The following is a 19,253-nucleotide window of genomic DNA, read 5'->3' as shown; positions in this document are numbered from 1 at the left end:
GTTCTGTAGAAATAAGTATGAGAGACCAGTCGCCCACGATTGCAAATCAAAACACAGGAAGTGAAGCGTGGTTGAGTCTGCGGTAGGTGCTGGACTGGATCAGTGGGAGGGACGCTCTTGTTCCGCTCTGACTGGCTGTTTCCCTTTCATTTAACAGCTGATGTGCTGAGCATGGAAAAAGGTTAAGTCAGCTAAATGTCAGCTGTGACCTTCACTAAGGTGCTATTTTTGATTTTACACCCTCAGCACAAATGAATGGTTTCACCAGGTGCGTGCATCCACCTAAACGAACTTCCTTGCAAAAAGAATAACGACACCACCGCCATGCTTGCATCGTTCTGCATTATGCTCTCATGCAGCTGTTTTTGTTTATTTAAACCTGTAAAAATCTCGAGTTATGACTCTGTCACTTATCTGGCTCTGCCTGCCTACGATGGAAGCGCCTAATCAGATACGGCTAACAATTTAACATCCAATCACAGGACAATGCCTAAAAACAGTGGGAGGTTTGAGTAAGAACAGTAAAAACCTGTGGTGAGTATATTTACCATGGCCCCCCACGCAACATATAACTTGTTTGTCTGTGTTTACACTTATACACTGAGCTGCTGCACTGAGGTTTGTCTCAGCATGCCTGCTCTGGGACAGAGGACAGAGAGCTCAACAGTTGAAGCAAAGGGTGGGTGGGTGGGGTGGGTTTCACACTACAGAATTTTGCCTTGGTTTCAGAATCGTTACACCCGTAGCGAGAGGTGAAACGGGTGAGGTTTTTTTATCGAGAGGAGCAGTTGCCTACTCACCGATACTGGAGTCCCTTCTGAAGACATCCCTGTCGAAAATGTAAAAGGAGAGGTGCCTGAAGCTACGCGGGATCTCGCAGTAGAAGTCCTCCCCGTAGAACGGACTGCAGGAGAGAAGAGAGGAACTGTGATCAGTCTGATAAAGCAAGCTGCACGACTAACACAGATGGCGAGATTTTGAAAGTTGAGAGAAGAAATTCAGGTCACATGTCTGCAACATGTTCTGGACAAAGAGATATAGCAAAATGCAGATTCAAGTCACGAATGCAATGAAAGGCTTTGGAATTATTCAAAGAAAAAATGATCGGATCTTTCATTATCGTGAGAAACTATTGGTTTAGATAGAGAAGTCATACTGAGAAAGACAGTGTGTAAGTTTTTCTTGGTATTGTGAATGCAGTGGGTTTCAGTACCACTGTACCCCTTTACAGCCTGTTGTGAACCATGCCATTTAAGTGGTGCTGCATTATCTTCGACACCAAATAACTGCCTTTTAATTCATTTATTTCATCTTTGTCTGGAAACAGCGTCATATTTTAAAGTAATACTTTTACTTCTATAGCAGTATTTCAATGTAAAGTATTCTATGAAATACAAGCTGTCGTGCTTGGAAAGTAACAAAGCAGCCTATCAAGTTTAAAGTGAGCTAATCGATGGACTGGTTGGTTAATCTGCAAACTATTCGTGCCTCCACAGTATTTTTCAGTGTTGTCTGAACAGGTGTGTCTTAGTTGGGGTAAGGTAAGGGTACATTCCCCTCTGTGTAAACATCACAGCCACATTTATTTTCCTTTCCTTGTTCAGCAGTGATTGATTTTGTCAATGAATCACATGAGACAATGAAAATAAAGCCCTCGCGGGCTAAGTACATTTCGACTCCATCGATTTAGTCTCTGCTTTCCCTCAAGTGTGAGCAACAGCGCAGATATCATAAAGTGAAAATAATAGTAGTTTATTGATCTGAGGAACACCGGCTTAGTCTGTTTAGATGGCTCATTTTCTCCCTTGGCGTTGGTCGTATGTGAAGATGTGACAACCGTAATCCCACTCAGATGGTCTCAGTCTGATGCCAAAAAAATACAAATATTAGGACATCTTTCCTCTATTTTATCTTGTTCTCCTGCCCTAGATGCATCTTGACAACAAGCAGACTGAATGTTTTCATGTCGTTTGTAGTGACGCGTTTCGGTTGGCTTGGAGTTTTCTCTGCGTGAACAGAAACCAAACCACAGGAAAAAGCTACAGATTACAAACTCATCCACTGGTTGAGACCAGAACAAACTATAGGTCATATATATGTCAAAACATCTTTAGGCCGTACTGAGGTTTTGCAGACATGTGACCACTAACCACATGTAACCATGTAAACGTCTGATATTTTAGATATGTAACAGTCATTGTGACAGTATAGGTTTAAGTTAACAAGTCACACAGGTCTGGAGACTGGTCTGCAACCGGCAACAACTGTCGCTAGGGACAAATGGACAATATTTCCTGAACGGCTGACTTAAAACTTTTTGTGATTTCTTTTGTGATGGACACTGCACAGCTACTCTCGGAGCTGTAGTGAAACTGTGCAGCAAACCTGGAAATGGAGGAGGTTCGCCTTCAAAATAAAAGTTGTGCCTTTTAAAACATGTTGGCTTTGAACCATCTCCACTATGGTGGACACGCTGACATCAGGTGAGACACCTCAATCGTTTTCCCTTTCCAGCTGCCATTTTTAATACTCTGGTGCTTCTTTTTGTTTAAATTCATGATCAGCTTTGCCTTTAGGTATTATTTAAATGTCGCAACTGCATATTTCTGTAACTACACACCAAAAAGTTTAGAAGCAAAGTTAAAAAGACAGAAGTAAAAATGGACAGGTGGGCCTGTACCAAAGTGACTTCTCCACAATCTTGGTCCTGAAGACTTCCTCTTGGTCCAGGTTGACTGTGCAGTAACAGTCCCTCATCTTGTTTGGCCCCGGGTACGGAGGGATGTTTTTTGCTTCTCCTGCACAATGAAAAGAACAAAGGAGGCATATTAAATAGGAAAAAAACAATGTGTTTATTCAGGCTACAGGTCATTATTTATTAAAGAACTAGGAAAGGGTTGAAAAGAAACATTATGTAAAGTTTGTTGTTTTAGAGATGAGTGTATGAAGGAGGGAGGAGGGGTCCAGAGCTGGTACAGTGTCCCAACGCGCACTCTCATTGTCATTACCTAACCACATCCGACACCATGTATAATGAGCTTAGCTCTGCCAGGGCGGCTGTTTTTATGTGCAGATATATAAAACCGTGGCCTCAGAAAACAATGTGCGACATGTGAACGCCGTGTCCGCGAGCGTGCCTGTGTCTGTGATGTAACATCTGTGAATGAATGAATCTGCGTGGGACACTTCCTGTATGTCAAACATGTGTGTCAGCACTCCCTTTAACAAAAATGTGATCCAGCCACCCACCGAGACACACAAACACACAAACCGGAGAGGTGGTACTCTGGTCCCGCAGGGCATATTTATTCTCATTTATGAAGACGTGCATCCACTTTAGCCATTACCCTCTTTACCCTGGGGGGGACTCACAGTGTTAACCATCATTGTGAACGTCTGCTTGAGTAACGCTTCATTGTCTGTGTGGTTATCTGACACTGCTAGCATACGCTGCTCTGTTATTTCTGGCTTTAAAACGTCTTCACAGTAAGAAGCATTAGTTTAAAGGGCGGGTGATGCTATTTGATAAATTGACACTTTCTCTTTAAGGCAGTACTTCTCTTTATCCACATTTCTGCCTTTTACATTACCTTACCTCATATTTAGCATGTCTCCTTAAGTTTTTATCCTTTAAAGAGGATCCTATTAAAGATTTCTAGAGCCCCGATGAGGAACTCCTCCATCATCCTTTGTATTTATCTTGGGGGTGAATCCACACGTTAGGAACCACTGCCTTATCATATGATACATAACAATATAAACTTTGATTACTCTTACTGCACCAGGAAACACATCAGAGATACTAAGCCAGAAATCTCCACTGCCGGGTTTCCGACCCTGCGGCTGACCCTAGGGGGGAGGGGAGAGAGTTGACATTTGACACCAAATAGCCGGGCGTGAAACTGCAAAGCAGATGGCTATCTTCAAATTATTTTTCCTGTTTGTCAGTATGGCTGCACATTAATGCAGCAGCCCCACTAAAGTTCCACTCAATCAGCCCTACCATAAATACTAAAACATAATTCCCCTGCTGGCATTATATAATCAAGACTTCCCGATAACCGCATCTTATCACAGAACCAGGAAGGTGGGGCAAGATGTTCCACATTTCCTTCAACGAATCCCACAAGGAAAATTCAAAACAATCAGTCAAATCAATGATTTGCTGACAATGCAAAACACAAGACGTGTCCTTTGAGCGTTTTCACAATGCGCTGTTGTTACTCCCACTCGTTTTTTTGTAAAATAGATAGCAGGCAAGCAGCCAGCTGCAAGGAAGATACGATCTGGTGCCTCCACCTTCAGTCCGTGACGCTGGATAAACCTTAAACCCTCGCTGAGACAAACAAAGACGGTGAAGTGCACCCTGTGGGGTCTGTAATACAACACGGTGTTATGACTGCTTCTCTGGAGGCTGATTCGTGCACTGCATGATTTGTGCACTCAACAATTCGCAATAACAACATTCATTCACAAATTAAGACGACACCTGAGCTCTGGAACAGGACACACGCAGCACCGCTTTGACGTATTGATGCAAACTATACAGCTCCATCTGCCTTTCAAGATGATGTAACTGCCTCTCATCTCTGTCTTTATCCCTTTACTTCCTACTGTCATTAGAGCTCCCTTGCTTCCGCAGCTCTCATTTATTTTCTCATATTTACTTTATCGCCGTCCCGTAATCCTCCTCATTCACCCCGAGCACCCGAATTCCCTCCAATCTCCGTTTTCCACCTGCTTTCATTCACGAACTGCAAGATTGCAGATTACACTCATCCTGGTGACCAGAAACATCATGGGATTACCACAGTGTTCCCAGTGAGCGTGCTTAAAGCGTGCAAATGTGTTTAATGACTCAACTTAGTAAAAACAAAAACAAAACCAGCACAGATTAAATCAATTTTTTTTAAATCAGTCTTGAGATAGTTCAAGGGGTTAAAAGTTTCAAATCATGAGGTCTTACAAGTAGCTTGTAAACAGTGTTGTTTTTTTTTTTTTACAGTAAAGTTAGTAACTTTACATAGATGACTCAATATAAGCAGGGCAAAGTCTCATTTTTATTTTTAAGTTCCCACAATAACCGACAGGATGTGCAAAATGATTTTGGTGACACTACTCTGCCCAAATTGCATGTTTTTGCAGTATCTAAGTGTTGCACTTTGTAAACAGACTGTGCAAAGTGATCTAACAGCGCGTCTTTCCAGCGCTAGATGGTGGGTAACAACCATTTTAATCAAAATGATGCAGTAAGTGGAGAACTGAAATCGTCCCACAGCAGCTAAACCAGCAAAGATATATCATCCACTTTCAACTATTTATGGTTATTCTGGACAGAAGCTGCCGACACCTTTTGAATCTGATTGTGGGTTGAAAGATTGAAATGATGGTTTGAAGCTATATGTAATATGTGGACTGTATATGTAGACAATCTGGGAACATTAGGTAAAAACACAAAACTTAATCACTTGTGCGGTCAAGTTATTTAGAATAGAGTTTAATGTTCATACAAATTAGAAACAGCATAATGGGGGTGTTGACACCTATGAGTTCAACATAAAGAATATAGTTCTACGAGTGCCAATGTGTCGTATCTCCTGCACAATATTCAGGTCAGGTGATTATTGAAGCCTCTAAATGCAGCTGTTGTGATTTGGCGCTATATAACTAAAACTAAATTGAACTGAATTTAATTAAATGAAGGCAAGTTCGAAGTGTTCCTCATACAGCCATCTGAAACTGGCACCAAAAGTGAGTTAATAATATTTTAGTGTGAAAACGCACATCTTTTTAAGTTGGTATAAAAAACTGTTTTCGACACACTTTAGCTAGCTAGCTAGCTTACTAAGCTTACTAGCTTCACTTTGGTAATATTCCAATGAAAGTTGGAGCCAGTCTAAAGGTGTGATTCTAGGATTTGCAAGCTTAGCTACCTGCACATTGGCTTCATTTTCCAGACCCTGATTGATTAGTAGAGCCTACACATTCCTGAGGAGCAGCCTGTCAGATTAAACATGATACAACCACCAGTCTCTAGGAAAAAAGCGTCCACTCCTGGACTGGTTAGCGAGTGGCTGCTGAGAGAAATCGGTCACAGTGAGGGTGGTCACTAGCAGATTGTCACAGTCACCCATAGTTTACATGGAAGACACTGGCTTGTCTGAAAACGCTCACTAACTACTAGCCAAGCAGTAGCATAATTTGAAAAACTGTGTTGCAAACCTGAAACTGAGAAGACCTTGCTTCAAAGTAAAAAGGTGTGCCTCGATGCAAAATCCAACATGCTTCACAAGGCACAACTTCTACTTTGAAGGTGAACTGGCAGTTTCACTATAGTTCTGGGTCTTGGCTCATTCATGGTCTTCCATGAAAAACATGACAACCACGACAATCCACTAGTGAACAAAGCAATCTGAGGTTTTCCCCAACAGGAAATACACATTTTTACCCAGCAACCTGTGGTTGCCAGGGAACAACGGCCAGTCTCCAGGCCTCTGTGGCAGGAGCTTGAGCAATCAACTTCAGAGCAACTTCCTCCAACCTCGAGCAAACACTCCCCAACTGTTTGTCAGATGGTCGCGAACCAGTCTCTATCCCTTTGTGACTGGCGCTTTTATCACTTGATCCTACGCTGTCACACCCATAATGTCCAAACCTAGCATCTCATGATTAGCGGTCACTCGACTTCAACATCTCGATACTTAACACTGTGCAAGCAAGCAAACACACAACATCAGAATCAAGCTTGAAGAAGAATCTTCTTGATTTCCCACCTTCGGCCTTGCATACTGAACAGCCTGAATACACTGTGCTCGAGTGCCTGTAAGCACATCAGAACAGTTACTGCTTCCAGCTGCGTTACTGTGCAATTTACAAGCTAAAATAAAGGCAGCTACAATAAAGGATCACAGTGTTTCCATGCTGTGCTTTACTGAGGAACTAAATGAAACTGGCTGCTGCCTCAATGCTCAGAAAATGATCGTATGCTCTATAAAGACGACATGATCTGTAGTCAATACGCCAAACCATCTGTCTTTACCACAATTAGAAGTACAGTGTGACAGTTTCCTGTTCAGGAGAGGAAGAAGCGATGGACCGTTTTATTTATCTGGATGATGACCAGGAGAGTTTGTCAGCCTGAGAGTGGAGCATACAAACTCCACTTTTAGATATTTGTGTGTATATGTTTGATGGCGAGTGAGTGAGCCTGTTACAAAAGAAAAGATAAGCCTCTTCAGTAACCTGCCATTCATCATGTTAGATTAAAGACTTTATTATAAAACCAGAGTCTGTAATCCACTGTCTCAGCCTGCCTATCATTTTCTTCCTTTTATCCCTTTTCTCTTTTGGTCTGAAGCCTCCTTTGTTTGCGTTTTTATCAGTGCAGGACTTGTCTTTCACGCCTGCTTTCGTTTTCCCTTTCAAGATAAACTTTAACCTGATTTCACTTTCCCTACATCTCATGCTGCTTCCTTTTTTTTTCATCTGTTCATTTTTCAACTTCTCCAGAGCTGTGTGCGCGTGTGTGTGTGTGTGTGTTCTCTCGCGATTCATAATAAGCAGAAAATATGGAAAGAAAACCAACAACAACAGCAGTTTTTGTTTTCTTTTCATCAAGCATCACCGCAGCTGCCCTTGGAGAATATCCTGCCCTAGTATCTGAGCAAAACAAGCAAACACACACACACTTTGCACGTGTTTCTGTGTGCACGCAAAACAGGGGGAGGCACTGAGCTGAGATGACAGGAGAAGAGTGAACAGCCGAATGAGACACTTAAAAAGAAACTTTACATCCCTGCAGAGGAAAGAAAAAAAAAACAACGGAAGAAATGAGGAAACGGAAGCCGGCGAAGCCAAAGCGATGGATGCAGCGAATGTTCGGCTTTCTCCTTCTGTCGACCGGTTTCAGTCGGCCACGCTGTGGCGTACAGTTACAGACGCACCGCTCGGCTCGTTATTCTAATCCCCTCTGACACGAACACATTCGAGGATACACAGGCGCGAATGCTTTGAGTCGCCGTGGGCTCAAGTAGCAGGCCTGGGAAACGCAGGCTTTAAGAAAAGGAAGGGTGTGTGTGGGGGGGGGGGGGGGGGGGTGGAGGGTTGTTACTGAGAAAAATACAAGCAGTGTACTCAATCAAGAGGGAGAGACCAGGAAGACTGCAGAAAGAGAGAGAGAGAGAGAGAAGTCAGCCAGATAGAAAACTGGAGAGCGGTTAGCTTTGGAGAGAGCGACAACAGGAAATGAGATGAGGAGAAAGGAATTTCAACTGGATCCAAGGCAAAGTTTAAAAGCGGCGAACAACCCAGTTGCCCCTGAGAGTGTGTGTGTGTGTAAGACGGAGAGAGACACCGTGAGAATGGAAAAGAGTGAAACTCATTTATATTATCCCTCTGTCTCCGCTCAGTTCCTTTGATGCTTCTGGGTAGAGAGTCAAAACGAGAACTGAAACCAAACTGTAAGACATTACAGTCTTTTCTGACTAAACATAAAAACATTACGTCCGCCCACCCACACACACCCACACGTATGCAGGCCTTTTTGGTGGATCTCCACAGCTGGCACTTTGTTCTTGCAGGAAATATTACTTTATAATTGAAACCAGAAGCACAGCCCACATGTATTTTTAGCATCAGTTAATCTCCCAATCAACTTTTTTAGTATCTGATTAATAATTTGCCCTATAAAAATGCTCACTCTATGACTTTGCACTTTCAACGACAGAGGTTAAAGCAACAGTTGGGGGTGGGACAGTTCGGCACAAAGGAGGCCCGACACTTGGCACAGTGCAACTCCAATGCTGACCGCGTCTTTCAAAGTTAACCTCAAACTGGTCCTGAGCTGTGAAGTCATTCTGCACACTGGGAGAATGACCTCATGTGATGTCCAGCAGCCTGAAAGTCCTATTCACGTGTGACAAAGAGAATAAGCAATCTTCTCTAAAACTGCATCCGTGCTTTAGCTATAACTGTCCAAGGTGAGCACTAATCAGTACGCCCAGTTCAGAGAATAAACACGACCCAGGAGCAGATTACAGTGCAGTCAGAAATAAGCCACACAGTCAACAACAGGTAGCCACAATTACCGCTGCGAATCTGCACCAGGGCATCCTGAAACCCACAATCAGTGAAAACCTGTTAACCTTTTAAGACAGCCGTTTTGTGCTCGTGCTTCCGCCCCACCAGTTTCTTTGCGCTGCTGAAACCTCACCCACTCTGAGGTTTTTACAAAAGGAGGGGGCTGTTATAAGTCAGCACTGCTGCAGAGAGATTTACTTTCATCTAAGCATGGAAATCACACTTGAAGAATCAGCTTCAGGTAGAGGAGGCTACAAGGGGTGTGGTAGATAAGAACGGCCACTTTTTAAGCCTACGTGGGCTGAGGGTTTCATGCAAAAGTTTCACTAAACCATATAACAGATGCACTTGTTTCACACTCGGCTGTAGCCACATGTATGGCTCTGAACGTGTCGTTTTATCTGCGTGAAAACATTAAAATAACATTCTCTGGGATATCGACGATGAATAACTCTCGGCTGGTCGTCTTTTGTCAACATCCAGTCATGGTTGAAAAAAAACTCCTAAATTAAGGTTGAGCCACTGTTGAGCTCATGTCTCGACGTCACCTGGACATCCAGACTTTTACGAAAAAAAGAAAAGTAACAAGTTTCTGCAAGAAAGACTCGATCGCACGAACTGTTGGCTCTGAGGTCCACACAGATATTTGCATCATAGGGTTTATTATGTAACATCAGGAGAAGACATGAGGTGGTTCTAATGAAAAACTGAGAATTCCCGGTTCTGTCTGAGAGTTCTTCCTGTTTAAAGGGAGTTTTGCTTTCACAATGTCACCAAGTGCACCCTGAACCATCCATTTATGAGGGGCAACCAATCACAAGCCTGCCTTAAAGGGAGCTGCAAGGGGGCTGGGAGTACTTGTTTCAGACAGATGGACTAAAGAGCTGCGCCAAACCCCAGTATTAGATAAATAAGTATTTCCAAACCAGGAATCATAGGTGTGGAAATGAACGTTTAAATCATGAATGAGACGATTAGTGCGAATTGAACTGTCTGTCCATTGGATGACTGTACCGCACTAGGAACTGCACTTCTTTAGGTTTGCAAAGACGCTTCGAGGTGCTTTCAAACGCACTGCAGCTTATCACAAGCTGCCTCCCATGAATCCAGCTGAGCTGTCTTATCCTGAAGTTTCCACCCAACCAGAACAGCTGCTGGAGGAGCATACATGGAACAGCATGGAAAACAAAGGGAGTTTATGGTTAAAGGCTGCACAGCACAGACTGTGTGATAAACCAGGATTCAGTTACTGATCAAACCCAATCTCTTTCTGCCGCTGCACAGAGCTAATGGTTACACAGATTCGTAAGTCTCAATGGAAAACTTGACTTGAGCGAAACAAAAATACACAACTACAAACATGCACACACACACACACACACAACTGTGCATGGACAGTTAGGCTTAAATTAAGCTCCGATCAGAGACCTGGTGCGTTCATTCGGTGTCACGTCAGCGTGTAGCTGCTGCAGAGAGCTGCTTTCACTGCTCTTTATTTCCTTTACGTTCTGGTCAGTTTAACCTCAACTCTGCCTCCGGGCTTTTTATCCGTTCACATAATTCTTAGAAATCTCTGTGTTTGTTTTTATGACTTCTAGAAAAAAAGCAATTAAACGGTGTAAAACGAGCTCTTACCCTCCCACCCGTTATTTTTCCACACACGCAGACTCACAAACAGGCTTGGCAAACACAAAGATACGTTATCTTTTGCAAGCACAGGAAGGGATAGCGAGTTGGGTGTACGTCCCCGCATGTGGCAAGTTGACATTGCCGGTGTTGCCAGGGGAGGAAAACGCTGTTGCAAAACCAGATTTAATCAGCGTGTGTGCAGACGCCTGCCACACAAGTTCAACTTCACACGAAAGTCGTGACAAGAGGACACTCTGTGACACGGGAGTTTCTCTGTCCACTAAAAGCTTTCACGCTTAAGTCACTGCTTGCTGGTAGACATCTTCCAGTTCCACGAGGCATCTGAAGGACACGCGGGAGGAGCCGTGCTCTCCAGACCTCTATTTACCCGTGCTGACCCTGCATGCGGGGCCTACGGCAATGCTTCCACATTATTCCCCATTCTGTTTTCCCATGGAGGACACATTACAAACCGGATTATTCCACCAGCCTAAAGCCACCTACACTGTCTGCATCTGAACAGGTCAACACACACGTTTACAGCAGCAAACTTTTTTCCAACACACCTCGCCTTCTAGGACAAAATAGTGGACTGTGCTTATGCAGCGTATTAAGCATCTACTGTAGATGAATATCATGTAATAACAGCACCAAACTGATCTTGTTACTTCCATTAAACTAAATCAGATTTCAACGCTGCACGCACATGAACTGTTTCTGACCCCGCACGCAGCCACCCGTCACTCCGCATCTCCTATTCAGTCTGGACAGAATGAAGTTTGGGAAACTCTGTTGGCCACCTATCAAGAGAAAGGCAAAGCGAAGGGAGGGGAGGGACGCTCTGTCACTCCCAACCAAATTCTCCCTCCCAGCCTGAGCCTCTTGAAGTCAGCTGCGCACTCCTGTTTCCTGGACCGCCACCGCTTTTTCTCCTCCAGACTCTGTGCAGTTTCTTTCACTATGTGTTTTTTTTTCCCCACTTCCAAAAATCACACTTGTATTGTTACGGCGCCATTAAGCAGTAACACAACAGTGCTGTGCCAACCAACATGAAGCCTATGAAAACAGTTCAGGGTGCGCAGCTTATGCGGAGAACCGATTCCAGACCAAACCGGTGACTTGCACTATGACACAATCAGCCAATGACCGCACCGTGAAAGGATTTAAACCAGGGATGTCAAACGTAAGGCCCGGGGGCCAGAATCAGCCCGGAAAAGACTCCATTCCAGGCTGCTGGACTGCTTTGGAAAATGTAAAGGAGGAAAAAGCTTTTACACTTTTACAGCTTCTCCGACTGATAAAGACCTCTCCCATGGCCATACTACTTATTAATTATAAGGAAAAAGGGATTAAATATGCAGATAAACTGTACAGTGACAGAAAGGGGAGGTTCCCTGGTTCAGCCTACTTAAGATTAAAGTGGGCTGTAAAGTGGGTGCATTTGCAAACCATGCATCCTGTATGTGACCTAAATACTTACTGTAACCCCCAAGAAGCATTTTTGTGTTTTGGTTCAGTGCTATTAGCAACGTCTTGGTGGTTTTCAGCTAATTCTATACACCCCATAACCCACCCAGCACTGATATGCATGCAAATTAGTATTAGCTGATGAGTACAGGAAGCACTGAACAGCTGAGGAGACAGATATTTATTAGGTGATGGGAACCAGCTCCACATAACCGTTAATGACTGTTACGCACGACCCCGGCGTGGTGGTCGAGTAATCCTCTTGTTGTGTTTTTATCGTCACTCTAGTTAACCTGCTCTCTCAATTGTCTGATTTATTCTTAGCGCCGATTGGCTGCTGAAGGCTCACCGACGAATAAAAATGTTGCCAACTGGCGTTTCGGGCGTTCGTTCCTTCCGCCTCACCTCCATCGGCTGTTTTTTTTCTGCTGCTTTTACAACTTTGTTTGTCAGCTATAGGTTGAGTTGGGAGTTACCGGCGCTACTGTTTTCAGTTTTGTTTGTTTAGGGGACCTATTGTGTGTCACTTCACAGGTTTCTTCCTCTTTTGTTTGCTTGAGCGGGACTCCCGGTCCCTTTTTTTCTGTTTGTCCTTTGTAGGTAACTCCATTTTCATTATTAAAAGCTTACTGAATACACGGCAGGTTTCTGTAAAACACACATTCAGGGAGAATTTTGGCAGTGCTCAAAAAAAGGCCACAAAAAAAATCTACTGTCACACTTTTAAGGATTGTTATTCCATATTTTCTTACAGAGTATTTTTGCACAAGCTTCTTCCAACGCTTTACTTATTGTGTAGATTGTAAATTGTTATTGGCTATGGTGATAACTTTCCCTGATGAAGCTGTCAGAGGTGTACGCAGGAATGCAAACTTCCAAATGAGTCAAATCGGTAGGTCCAATTGCACTGTGTAAAAACACGGCAAAAGTACAAACACACAAGAGGACGTCATGCCTGAGCCTCAACAACTTCAAGGTCTAACTGACCCATGGAGTGCATTTCTTTCTTAAAATACATTTTCAATATTTCATATTGCGGTTCACTTCCATCTTTGGAGGCAGTAAGTTTACTTCGTCGCGGCTTTTGTGCATTCTTACGTTCATTCAGCCCGACGTGCGCTGCCTGCATGTTAACGTCTTTGTTTCTGGGTCATGATGCATGGAACAAATCAAAAAAAGGAAAATAAACAAAACCCCACTGCTCTAGAGCGCCACTAGTGTTTAAAAACTATACAAGTGACCTTTAAGTTTTGTGGGTTCGAGCGTGTAATGTCTTAACATGCCCGCAGCAAGGTTTAAGTTTATATTCTTATTTATTTCTTCAAAGGCGTGCGCAGTAATTTGAGCCCAGATATTGTTTCAGTGTGTTTTGCACAGTGTTTGTCAGATTATGTTCCTAGCAGCAACAGAGAGGCCAAACGCACATATGTTGTTGTTAATTAGTGCAAAGTCCCAACTCCAGCTGTGCCACTGAGAGTTCCCATCTCTTCGAGCGCCGACACAGACACAGCCGCCGACAGATGGAGCGCAGCCTGCTCCTGTACGTGAGACACCACCTCTGTCCCTTTCTCCCTGCATCTCACTACATCTGCTTTGTATTAGCTTGTTGCCATGCAGGAAAAAACACAATTCTTTTGTAGTCTAGTCCAGCCAATCAGGAAGACATTTGGGGGCAGCTTCCTATTTCCTGCCTTTCCCCAGACAGTACAGACTCGGGCCCAGTAGCCCCGTTCAGTTTCCGTCGTTCGCGTGTTCCTCCAGGAAACTGAGACAAGTCATCACCTGGAACAGCGTTACAATAATAAGTCCTTCTTTCTCCCTCGCTGCCTCTGGTCTTCAACTATGTGGCAAATTTTCAGCTCTGAGTCATCAGCAAAATGTCTTCTCACGCCAAAGGAGAAGACTTTGATGAAAACAATGTGATGCAAGCGTTACACAGACATTACTGGGAGCAGAGCGCCATGGGAATCGTACTGATGGCAAGTATGACTGCTGCTAGGCAACAACACAGTATAAACTCCCCTGTGTTTGATGACACAGAAGAAAAAGGACGAAGGAAACATTGGGTCAGTGCTCGGAAGTGATGAAAACGCACAGTAAATGTTCCTCATGAGTGTCAGTAATCATGCCTCACTGGCAAAAGTTTACAGGGTAACACAGCTCCACTTTAGATTACATACACTTTATACCTCTGATGGAATACATTTTGCAAGCCGATGTAATACAACTTCCAACTAATATTATTTTTATGTGTTAATTTCTGCTTTATTTTCTCAATTAAGGTTTAGAGAGCAGTTTGGTATATAAAAAGGCATGGGTAAATGGACCTCAGCACATGTAAATCCATAATAAACACATTATATTTCAGAAAAACAGTAAAATAAATCCAGTAACTTCCAGTCCAACAAGATGTCCAACAAACAGTCAAAAACCCTTGAGTGTAGCGAGTGTGTATCAATATCATCCGATATTTGTCTATGCAGCAGTGCTAACATTTACAAAAGTTTAAAAAAAAAATAGCTAGGAGAAACACCCTTCGACTATGTTACCAGTGACAGCATGGTTTGTCCACCAGGGGGAGCGCTGCAACTTCCCTGTTAGGAACAATTGACTTTGGAATGCTACAAACAACAACCAGCTCATCTGAGGAGAGTCAGGCAAAATTTAAATATTTAAACAAATAACTATACATAACAAAATCAAGGAGAATCTGTTTTTGCTTTGTGTCTGAAAAATAAAGAAAAATATCGGCTGATATATCAGGATATCGGATTTTTAAATCACCAAATATCGGTATGTCTAAAAGAAAGCTCATATTATACTGGCTTTTATGAAACCAACTAACAGTGAAATGCTGACTACACATTAATATTAATGCCTAAGTAGTTCTTCAGTAATAAAATACAACATGTTTGTGTATGACACTCACAGCGGGCCTGTGTCTGCATTTGTTTTCAATACTGAAGGTACATTCAGGTCTGGACTCTAACTGGTAACAGTTTTCTTTTCTTAAATTAAAGGATATGAGTCCTCCACTTCTTTCTTTTCTTGCATGAGCTGTAAGCAGATGTATATCTAGGAAACACATCTGTGACGGGAAGAGTTGCTCCAGTCATTCGGTTTTCCTGAACAGGAACTCAAAGCTGCTGGCCGGCTGAACACTCATTCAGAAAGTGCAGCAAACTAATGAGACCATAGTAATTTAAATATTCCAACTCTCCCTTGAGTCTGAGCATAGTATCTCACTGGGAGTACTTCATAAACTTGACTCAGGTTCTTTCTCCAACTTTCTCCTGGGAACTCACTTGGAGGTTGGAAGCTTGGAAACAAAGCCTAACTTCAACTGAGAAGCTGACAACCGGAGAGTTTTGTGCCCAGAAATACTGGCTGGCACACAGCTTGTATGTGTGTTTATTGTAAATTTTTATCCCCCCCACCCCTCCTTCATCCCTGTTCATCCCTTCTGTTGCATGTTTGGAGTCAAAACAAAGTGGACAGCACAGACGGGATGAACTGGGTGCCAGATGTCAGTGAAAATGACCCGTGATAACAGTTAGAGCACACAGAGGAAATGATTGTCTGCTCCCTGTGGTTTGATGTTAAAAAGGCAAACATGTGAACATGCTGTCAAACAGGTCAGACTGCTGCGGCATTTTGGACCACTTCCCCTCGCAAAACAAACGTCACAGTGTTCCCTCTGATGACACCTGAAACGTGTATTCAAAACTTGCTTTGCAAATCCAGTTTATTGTTAAGTATTTTCCAAAGTTAGCAACAGTCCCACAGATTCATTAACAAAAAAAAGAGCGAGTACACATATAAGACTGTTTTGCACAAACAATTAAAGAGTAATAAAAATGAAAGCAGGACTGTTGTTATAGCCGGTATTATCAATTCTTGCGCTTGATATATGCGGGCTTACATGCAGTTACTACTATATTACAGTTAGACAATTACATTAGGATACTGTCTTCTTCAATAATGCACTCACTGCACGAGTCCTCATGGCTCATTCACAAGATATGCGTGCACCACATACCTCCTAGAAACCGGGGTTACCCACTGGAGACTAGCTACAATTCTAAATATAGAAATCTGGGCTAACAATCAATAGCTAGACAGTCATGCATAAAGCTTTTTGGAAGCGGGCGAGTGCAGAGAAAGCAGGGATAAGGGGAGGAGGGGTGCAACAACATGACTGGCCGGCTGCAGCTTAGGCGAAATCAAGGCTTACTTTATCTGAGATACATAATACTATTATTAATAATAACAATAATAATAATAAAAACAGCCGGGTGTTTGGTGTGCAGCCACACAGCTTGCTTCTAATCGGTTCAAGTCCGCATGTGGAGACTTCTATCAAACGCACATGATCTGGGTCCAAATGCCAGCTGCCAAATTCCCACAATATCCCCCAAAGCTTTGGATCTCTGGAAATTTCCCCCCCTTAACATTTTCATTTTTGTAATTAGCCTGTGCGCTGGGAGGAAAAAGCGTGTGATTTGAATTACAATACCAGGCTGAACAACACAGATCCGAGTCCCTCCAGCCCCTCACTGACTGCCTGCTTCACCCGTGAATACGGGGCCATCCATTGAGGCGCTCAGGCTGGGGGTAGGGATTTTTTTTCTCTTACCTATTTTTATTTTAACGCTCTGGAAAACCCGGAGACCTTCCTCTTCTACCGCCATGCTTTCGCCGTGGCACTTTCCTTTATGACGACTAAATGAAGACGGTCCTCCACGGTGGTCGGTTCTGGCCTCTCCAGCGCACGGATATTCCAGGGGTTGTGCACATCTATGCTCCCCAGACGGCGATCGCGCTCCGGCTGCTGGCTGGCTCAGCTCTAACAAGCGGACTCAACCTCAGACCAACAGCAGCAGCAGCAGCCGCGCTAGAGGGGGTGTGGTTTATACGGCTCCGCCCACTAGTATATGCTGGGTGAACAGTGCCGGGCGATTTAAGCGCAGCGGAAGCGGTTTCACCAGGAAAACTGCTGTAAACAAAAGCTTTAAATTTTACATGTAAAATAATATTAACAATAAATTTGAATTGGACATATTCCTTCTTTGGAATAAGGTCTTAAAGGGAAAATATCACATTGCCTTGCATCAAGTTAATCTCACGTGTCCCAAAGACTTTTATTTATTATTATTACATTTATCATGTTTACATTTCAGCAGTTGCCCACAGATGACACCATCTGAGGGCATGAGCTGTGATTTTAAATTATTTTTCATATTGTATTCACTCAAGTAAAAGTATGGTGAGTATGGTGAAAACTGAAGTGCTGATTCCACTTCTTTACTCAAGTAAAAGTGAAAAGGTACAGGCTTTAAAATGTACTAAAAGTATGAAAGAAACAAGCGGCTCCTCTGGAAGCTATTTTTGTCATATCCATAGAGCAATACAAATAAATTAATGCAAGGGAATGTAAGCTTTATTTCAACTTAAGTTCTAATTCTAATGAGTTCTTGAATATATTTTATATGTAACACGCAAAGAAGAAAAAACAAAGGGAATAAAAGAGCAAAACAAAAATAACTCTGTTTGTTGCTGTCTGTGCTGCAAGCGGTGTCGCCACACCTAAACAGGAAAATGAATATCGTCAGTGGTTGAAGTGTGACTTGGCATGTAGGTTGTAGCGGTGTGGCTTGGGGAAAAGAACCACTCAGAAACAACTTAGTAATTTGTATCGTGAGCTTCAGTACATTTTGTGTATGGGCTGTAAAGAGCTGCTCACAACTGAATTCAACAAGATTTAAGGCGATGTTACAGGAAGTATTGTGGCTGATTTCCAAGACACGGTCCTAACAAACCTCTGGCAGACTGAGGCTCAGCGAGGGGCAGCCAGAAACAACACACTGTGGAGGAGAGCCAGAGATTAATAATAACTAATAATTAAATGCAAAGTGGTGTATAAACACACAGAGAGTAAAAAGTGAAGAAGAAGAACCACTCCAAAAGCCCCCAAAAGCCTAGGCCAGTGTACCTACAAGGGGAATTCAGGGTCACCTGATTCAGCTATAGCTATATTCTTTATCAAAAAGGAACAGTTAGTCCTAATCTTAAAAGTAGAAAAGGTGTCTTTCTCCCGAAGCCAAACTGGGAGCTGATTTCACAGAATAGGGGCCTGAAAGCTGAAGGCTCTGCCTCCCATTCTACTTTAAATACTCTACAAACCAAAAGTAACCCTGCAGTGTCAGAGAGAAGAGCCCTAATCGGGCCTGATTATTCAAGACCTTCTGTGTGAGGAGAAGCCAAAAAGGGAGAAATATGCTCTCCTTATCCTTGTCAGTATTCTTGCTTGAGGAATTTAGATCAGCTGAAGGGTTTTTCAGGGAGTTTTTAGGGAAACCAGATAATAATGAATTAAAATTGTTCAACCGAAATGCATGAACTAGTTGTTCAGCATCACTCAGAGATTTTTTTTAAATCTTAGGAATGTTGCGCAAATGCAGGAAAGCATATTTGTTTACTAGTTTAATAATAACATGGCGTGTTATTCCTCACTAATATATATATATTATTTTTGTGAGAGAATATTAACTGAAAGTATAGTAGAGGCTGCAAACAGTCTGTGTGCTTCCCAAATTTAACTCAATAACTAGTGAGAGAGATTTTCCTAATCCCGTCAAAGCTCAGAGTGCCTTGTTCTTTAATGCTAATGTAAATGTAAATCATCCAGAGGCTTACAAAGGTAAACGTATGTTTTCAGTGTTCTGGTCTGGATGTTATCAATTCATCACTCATCCAAGTGACTTCTTCAGTGTGAGGAGGTTACACAATAAAAGAAACTAGCACCGTTGCCTAACAATGACTCAGTTTCATGATTGTTAATATGCAGATCGCCATGACCACCGATCATTGGTACCATTCAGCGAGAGCTGGGGAATGGCTGCAAACACAGCATTGTAAGATGGCGAAAGATATATTTTCGCGTAAATGACCTCCTTGCTTTCCAGATCAAATCAGAGCTCCTTTTAATGCTTTTATTCAAGAAATCTGGCAAGTTTATTGTTCCTCGTATCAATCTGACACATAATTTATTGAAAACCATAAAAACTTTCTGCGGGTTT

The 19,253-nt window shown here is 42.8% G+C and overlaps 1 protein-coding gene across 4 annotated transcripts in view; it reads right to left on the bottom strand.

Moving 5' to 3' along the window:
• rasa3 (RAS p21 protein activator 3) overlaps positions 1-17,083 on the bottom strand; it is a 41,581-nt gene extending 24,498 nt beyond the window's left edge. For 2 of the 4 annotated variants that reach the window (XM_005932683.3, XM_042225130.1), the window contains exons 1-3: positions 16,811-17,082; positions 2,681-2,798; positions 801-904 (exon numbers count right to left, since the gene is read on the bottom strand). In XM_005932683.3, coding sequence (XP_005932745.1) covers positions 801-904; positions 2,681-2,798; positions 16,811-16,865 — 277 coding nt within the window. In that variant the 5' untranslated portion in view covers positions 16,866-17,082. Of the gene's footprint in view, positions 1-800; positions 905-2,680; positions 2,799-16,810 lie in introns of all 4 variants that reach the window. The other 2 variants (XM_042225129.1, XM_005932684.3) reach the window with 2 other exon arrangements.
• Between the last annotated feature and the right edge of the window lie 2,170 nt (positions 17,084-19,253).

Source organism: Haplochromis burtoni, unplaced genomic scaffold (assembly GCF_018398535.1).
Source record: "Haplochromis burtoni strain Fernald_Lab_line unplaced genomic scaffold, NCSU_Asbu1 Contig_161, whole genome shotgun sequence".
Lineage (NCBI taxonomy): Eukaryota > Metazoa > Chordata > Actinopteri > Cichliformes > Cichlidae > Haplochromis > Haplochromis burtoni.
Note: the sequence above shows the minus strand (reverse complement) of the source record. Positions and strands in the feature narration are given on the sequence as shown.